Consider the following 7,539-nt stretch of genomic DNA (forward strand, 5'->3'; position numbering starts at 1 on the left):
CATAAAACTGGTTTCTTTTAGTCAATTTGTAAAATAATGGTAAGAATTATTCCCAGAATCACCACATAAAGCTGAGTAGACTATTTGGCTCAATGTAGCTTCTCAGTAGCTAATGAATGTCAGGTTGTGTTTGTATTTTCTTCCAATAAGATTGTCTATGTATTTGGGCAACCTCTGGGTGCCCAATTAAATCCACATAAAGTGGCTATGACTTGCAAGATTAAGTGAAATAATTTGAGGAATAAGAGCTATTCTTGGTGAATTTGCTTGGGATTAATATGTAAGAACTGTTGATTTGACTAACTTACAGGTCTTCTTTATACATACCATCCTTTTGTCCTTCCAGTTCTCTGTCATATGTTTAGATTCTATGATGTTTGCTTAAGACTTTGAATTCTATAATTAATATCGTTTGATGACAATGGTGGTGATTCGCTGGGCTTAAGCTGAAAGTGATTTCTACCTTTTAGGAAACTGCTGCATTTAAAATGTAGACCTTAGTTAATAGTATTATGTTCACTTTTAAAAAATAACAACCTATCATAAGCATATTTCTTTCTATTACTTGAAAGGGGCTTAAGGATTTCATTTTTACTTCACTTTTAATAACGTTTACATCAGCAATTTGCATTTAGATAAGAAGTTAGAAACTGCTCACAAACAAGAGTACCCAATGCAAGAAAACACAGTACATATTTTCATTAAAATAGGCAAAATGCAATATCTAAATGAAAGACACAAAGTGTTTTGTTTTGTAAATTATCCTATAAATTGAAGTCGGCAGGTGAGCTGTGAATTCAGTGGGTGACTCATTAAAGGGTACAATATTTGTTTCCCATCATCCTCCATACAATAAAGTCAATCATGGTTATAGTCTTACAGTTAAATACCAGTAACTGAAAAAAGAAAATAACCTTTCAGAAGTTGTTGGTGAAAAAAGTTGTGCTTCAGATCACCTTAAAACTATTCATCAGATTACTGGTATTTCTTCATGAACACAGTAAGAAAGAAAAGAAGTTTATCTGTAGAGATGTTAGAGTTCCTCTCCTTATGATCTTGATAGGTCTTGCCTTTGGCAAAAAAATAGTAAATGCATTATGATATACATGAAGTAAGATAAATATATGGAATGTTGTTCATTTTCACAATCTTTTGTTTCGTACAAATGGCCTTTGGAATAAAGGAAAGCAAAACTTGGTAAATCAAGTAATAGTTTATTATCTACACCAACTAGCTTTGTGGGGTGCAACATTTTGAAAATGCATTATAAAAAATGCAAAAATTTTGCTTTTTGGAAGTATGCAGATTTTATTCATGAGACTAATAAATATTTCAGGACGTAAGATTTTAATTTCTCTTACATGTACTATAATGACTGAAACTTGAGAAAAGTTGTTGATTTCAGGAGATACTAGTTCAGTTTTATAAGTGGGAAATTTTGTCTGCCTGTGGTTGCAAAACTTTTACAAGCAAGATTATTAATTATCTGTAACAAAGATCTCTTTGAACCTTGCTGCTGCAATGACTAATTAAATGCGACGTATTTACACAGAATATGAAGGGAGTGCAAAGTACATCTTTTTCTCCTAATACCTGTTCATACAGATAGTCTACACAGCAGGTATCTACCAGTTGTCAAAGTATCAGCCCACAGATGTTTCATAGATGTGGTGGAAGCTACCACTGTGAGCTTGAAAAGGTAAATTACACCTTCAGAAAGGATACGTTTTCTTTAGGGAATAATCACAGAATCATAGAATTATAAAATAGTTTGGGTTGGGAAAGAACCTCAAAGATTGCCTAATTCCAAATCCCCTGCCATGGACAGGGACACCCTCCACTAGACCAGGTTGCTCAAGGCCCCATCCAACCTGGCCTTGAACACTTCCAGGTATGGTGCAGCCACAGCTTCTCTGGGCAATCTGTTCCAGTGCCTCACCACCTTCACTGTAAACAACTTCTTCATAATATCTAATCTAAACACACCCTCTTTCAGATTATTTGTAAAACTTCATCTGTTTTTATGACAAAGCTTTTCACATTCAAGAAACAAACTTGAAAATTCTACACGTTTTTTTTAATATCTCACAAACTCTAAAATGAAATAACTTGAGTGGTCTTTACCTACCTATATGCAGATTACTATCAATATCAGTAAAGTAACACCCCAACTCCTTGTTAAGTATAATGTAAAAATGTTTCCATAGTGGCAATTATTTCAAACTTGCAGTCTGAAGTGACTAGAATTGAATTAATAACAGCTGGTGATGTATAAAGAGAAATGAATATGTGCTCATACTACCTTAGATAAATTGGCTCTTCGAGAGTTATTTAGAAGTCAAATTTAGCTTAATTAGTAGTGTGAGGTGATCTGATAATGAATATGCTGTAGAGTAACAAGGTGGGGGCTTTTGTGGTTTGCTTTTTTCATTTTTGAAGACTACATTTCAGATGGGAAAAGGCAATTCAATAGATAGGTATTGCGTTTATCATCCTCCATCTGCACATGAAAATGCTTATATGTAAAGACCTGAAAAGATTAAAACAGAACAACAGAGGTAAAGGAACACAGGTTGCACAAAATACCCTAAAATGAAGTGAGTTGGTTTCTCTTTTTATACAGCTTTTCTTTCATTTGTGTTTTCCTCGCACTCTTTCAGTTTTTGATCTCACTGCCAAGATAGAAATAGTAGTTTAATTGCCTAATTAATATTGTCAATAGGAATAACTTGGTGGGTGGCAGCACATCCCTACAAGTATTCACTTCAAATTTTGCAGATAGTGCTGCCGGTCTGAGTTTCCATCCATGATCTGCAGCCACTGTAGGGTTGTGGGGTGCGGCCTCATTAGCTCACACAGTGACCTTTCAGAGCCGTGCATTGCTTCTCCTCTCTGTCCAGTGGAACATTGTGCATGTTGCAAGCCCCAATGCTGCATAATAAAAAGAAAAGGGGAATTGCCATGTCAGAAAACAGCACAAAATTTTTGAGGCATCAGGTTGAATTGTGGTCTAAATTCTGTGTTGAAGTAATTTCACTTAAAATCCTACCTGATACCCATGGCTTTACAAATCACAGTGCGTCCTTTAACTGCAGATATGAAATTTAAAAAAAAAATCCTTACAGATTTTTAATCATAAATAGATTAAGTAACAGAGAGAAAAAAAAAGTATACACCATTTTGTGCATACATGAGTAAGACTCAAATTAATTGTACATTTTCATCAATAATAGACATGTCTATAAAGTATTCAAGCCCAACATAAAATAAACATTCATTGCTATGTCATGCTCTTCTATACAGCAGGATTTACAAAACCACAAAAAATGCAAGTCAAAAGTAGCCTTGTGAACTGAAATCATTGTTAGGAAGGAGAAAAATACAAGAGACATGTAAGCATGAAAAAAAAAAAGAAACTGTATATATCCTCAACTCATTGTCTATGGTTACTAGCTGGCATAAGATTTAGCACTGTTTCACAAGATACTAAATATTGACAAACAAAGCACATGTCTTTTTTATACAGCCCAGGGTAACAGGTAATATTAATACATGACATTTACTTAAATTTTGCATTTGAGAGTTTATATTTGCTTAGGACAAGAAAAGGATTGCAGACTGAATTTTCAGCTAGCTGAAATTCAGTGTCATAGTTTTTGCTCTGGGGAATTTGGATAGTACAAATTTTACACACAGTCAGTTTGTATATTATTAAGCAAATTAGGCCAAATAAAATTTTGATATGGAAACCTGCATTAGCTTTTTGTATGGTGGTTATTGAAATCCCTGAGGAAATTATGTTCAGAAAATCTAATTACAGTCTGGCTTTTCTCCAAGAAATTCAAAATTAAGAATTGCTTTCAATCACCCCAGTTGTATTTGAGTCTGGTTTGTATTCCTTATTTGGACTTTGTTTTTGCAATCCATACTCAAAGTGATGAACACCTACCCACATAAGCAATCCCATTCATTTTTGTTTGAGTAAGCAGATGAAGGAACGTATGTTTCTATCAGAATTCCATCAGTAACATCTTACATGTTTGTTGTAAGTACATGGTCAAAACCAAAATTAGAGAGAAATAAAAACTAGCCTTGATGAAGTCCATAGGAATTTTGCTGTTGATATACAATTATAATTTGTATTTCACACAAAAAATGTAAATCTGCTTTTGCAAATCAAAACAGAGGGAAACTCTGGCTCATCTTTGGCCTAAGTGAGAAAGCCTTCATTGCCCTTTGTCTTTTGGCCTTTTTAGGTGGGAGCTCACCATTCCTTCCTTTTTTAATATATTTTAAGTAGAATAACATGTAGTGTTATTCTGTGTAGTATAACATGTGGTGTAATATCTGAAAGGTTTTGAATGTAAAAGGAAGACAGTCGTACACGAATTATTTCTTCCAGCTACATAAGTTTCCGGCCTTTTTAAAGTAGAAGTTCTGATATATCATTAAAAATAATGAGAGAATATTTGAGTTGCTAAATATTTAGAAGGCTCTGAATCATCCTGTTCAGCCCCCCCTTAAGCTAATCCTGCAGGAATTTCCAATGTGGGCTGCTTCATTTCTCTGCAAATTAAAAGTATGTAAAATGAATTGGAGGACATTCGTCACTTTGGCATTTCCATTGTTTGTTCATATGCCCAGCAATAGAGTACAGAATCCATTTCCCAATGTAATCTTGATGCCAGAATAATATGAATGACATAAAATGTTAGAATATATCTGTTACATAAACCTGATCACTCAGTAATGTTTCACTAAGTGTCTGCCAGCAGCTAAAGCTGAAATGCTTTATACCGTGCCACCTTCCCATTTCCTTTGCTGAATCTCATCAGGACTTTCACATTAGTAAATGGAGCCTATAAAATTTGAAGTATGAATAAAAGATACCTGAATCAAGATACTTACTGAGTAAGAACTACATTATATAAAATGGCTCTATTATGTGGCTTCTCAAGTCTTGCAGAGTAGGTTTAATCCTTTTCTTTTAAGCTTTGAAATTCTGTGCAAAATAGTGCATCAGTAGACTCATTTTTAAATGGCATATTGGAAATTGGAAGTGTCTTACTCAGAAACTAGTAAAGAAAAACCTCATTTTGTTCAACAGTGATTGCTAAGCTAATTAAGAGCATTACTGACAAGCTCTGAAGAGCAGGTTGACAGATTTCCTTTCATTCTGATAAATGGTTGCTGAGGTAAGAGGTTCTTACAGTTATAAGCTGTGAAAAATGGGGGGAGAGGAGCCAAAAAGATTAATAAAGCATATTCTGCTGTCAATTTCAGAAGTTCTGATTTCAGTTAAGCCCTATAGTGTGATGCCCTTTTTCTCAAAAGATGATCCTGTAGGGAGATCACTTGTCAATGAGGTTATTCTGTGCTAGACCAGAAAGCATAGGAGTCTCTGTAGTCTCAATTTACAACTGAAAGCCCAAACAATGTAAGAACAGCAGTTAAATATTGGCTGATTGCTTCCTCTCCCCTCCAAAAACCAACAAATGTAAGTGCTTCGGTGCAAACTACGCAAATATCTTTTTATGTCTTAACGACTTCATGAATATGCTATGACACTAACTTCTCATCACTGTTAGTGTGAGAAGCAACTCAACCTTTGCCCCTAGCTTAACTTACCTGAAACCAGGAACCTTTACTCCCCGTTAATTTAAGACTAACTATAGTTATGCTACTGTCATTTGATCTCCCTGCTGTATCATAAAATTCAAGGTCCTGCATTGTATCATGACAGCAGTTAAGTCAAAGAATCTGTGTAGTGGGAGAACAGGCACAACCAGCTCCATGGATGCTCACTGTCAGCTGGTATTGGATTGTCTGAACAAGAAACGTTTCCTATGTTGTATCAAAGAGAAAATGGAAAAACTCATCAAAGGTCAATTTTGTGAAAAATGTTGGGAGATTTCCTATTAAATCATTTCACCACTACAACTACCTTATTTTGTGTTAGAATCAAGAAGATTGACAATTCAGTTTTATAATTTTAAATGAAATATTTCTGTTGACAAACCAGATTTTCTAATCAAATTATTACGTAAAGTCATAGATGATTAAACCCTCTTTAAAATAATTTGGGGCAGGGGAAGTCTGTGTATTTGTGAAATAAATAAATAAATCATAGAATAGCTTGCGCTGGAAGGGCCCTTCAAAGGTCATCTAGGCCAACACCCCTGTAATAAGCAGGGACATTTTCAGCTAGATCAGGTTGCCCAGAACCCCATCAATACCTAGGTAAGACTGATGTATATTATTTAGTATCTATTTTGCAGAAACTGTTTCTACTTCTTTTTTCTTTCAATAATAAATTATTTTTAAAGAAAGTAAAACTTATTGAAATTGATGCATCTATAGAATATGCTCATAATTTTTTTATAATCTACAAACAATGAAAGTTTTTAAAATAATCTATGTAATGGGAAGAGTGGGGAGATGTTAATATGTACCAGCTTTGCCAGCAGTAATGAGGAAAGAAGCCAAGCACAAGGATTTCAAGTGTAATTGATTGTGTTGTACTTTAAATGGAAAAAAGATCCAACCCCAAACACATTCTAATGTTTATGACATAAAATGGGATCATATAAATATATATTTAACTGCTTGTCTGAAGTGACTTAAAATTGGCCTAGCTGTCTGTTATTTGATTGTTATGAAGTTTAAAATACATTTGTTAGGAAAGAGTATCATATGATCTCAAATACATTGATCTTAAGTTTCTGTAAGATTGTCTTTTATGTGTATCTCATTTTACTAGTACGCACCAATATTATGGTAGCAATATTTGTGGCACAGGACATACAGTCTGTTGTTAGTACAGACCTATTTATTTTCATGGTAAGGCCGATTTAATCACAATGGACACCCTACTCAGTATGCTCAGTTTAATCAAGCCATAAGAATATATTTTTTATAACTTCATACTGAATTTCAGCTGTGCAGAACTGATTAAAAAATCATAGTATTATTCAGCAGAGGGAAAAAAATGTTTGAAAAATCTTAGAATATCTTTCATTCTCTATTTGTTCAAAAAAGCCTTTTCATCTTGGTGAATTCTTATATCCTGCCAATTTTTTATTTGACCAAAATGATACATTGTAAGAAACTAAGATAAATTTCACAGAAGTGAGAACTGTGAATAACAATGGGAATTTCTTCCCAGTGCAGAGTTAGCAAGATTTCAGCAAAGTGAAGGTTTGAAGGTTTTTCATCTTTTCCAAAACTGAAGTCTGCCAACTCCTTGTAGTTCCATGTTTGAATATTGGAAGCGAGTTTGCTGTTTAGCTGCTGGATACTTGCTTATTCTTCAGAATTCTTTCAAGATGCCTTTTTAGAAAGGATTTTAAGCAAAAGTTCATTGTCTTGAGTTTAAGAGCAAATTAAATATTTTGTTATAAAGCTGTATAGAAGAAAGGAAAATGTAGTACCAGATTGGGAGAGAGAGAAGAGAGAAAGGACTTGGTAGAAACTGGAGTTGCACACTGTGGAATTTACATTATAAATATCACAGGTTCTGTACTTCCCTACCTCTAACAA

At 34.1% G+C, this 7,539-nt stretch overlaps 1 protein-coding gene across 1 annotated transcript in view; it reads left to right on the forward strand.

The window, feature by feature from the left end:
* LOC104403062 (docking protein 6-like) overlaps positions 1–3,888 on the forward strand; it is a gene marked incomplete at its 3' end in the record, with an annotated part of 56,741 nt that extends 52,853 nt beyond the window's left edge. Inside the window, exon 5 of the mRNA XM_010011095.1 lies at positions 3,821–3,888. Coding sequence (XP_010009397.1) covers positions 3,821–3,888 — 68 coding nt within the window. The remainder of the gene's footprint in view (positions 1–3,820) is intronic.
* Between the last annotated feature and the right edge of the window lie 3,651 nt (positions 3,889–7,539).

This window comes from Nestor notabilis, unplaced genomic scaffold, assembly GCF_000696875.1.
Source record: "Nestor notabilis isolate BGI_N333 unplaced genomic scaffold, ASM69687v1 scaffold2473, whole genome shotgun sequence".
Lineage (NCBI taxonomy): Eukaryota > Metazoa > Chordata > Aves > Psittaciformes > Psittacidae > Nestor > Nestor notabilis.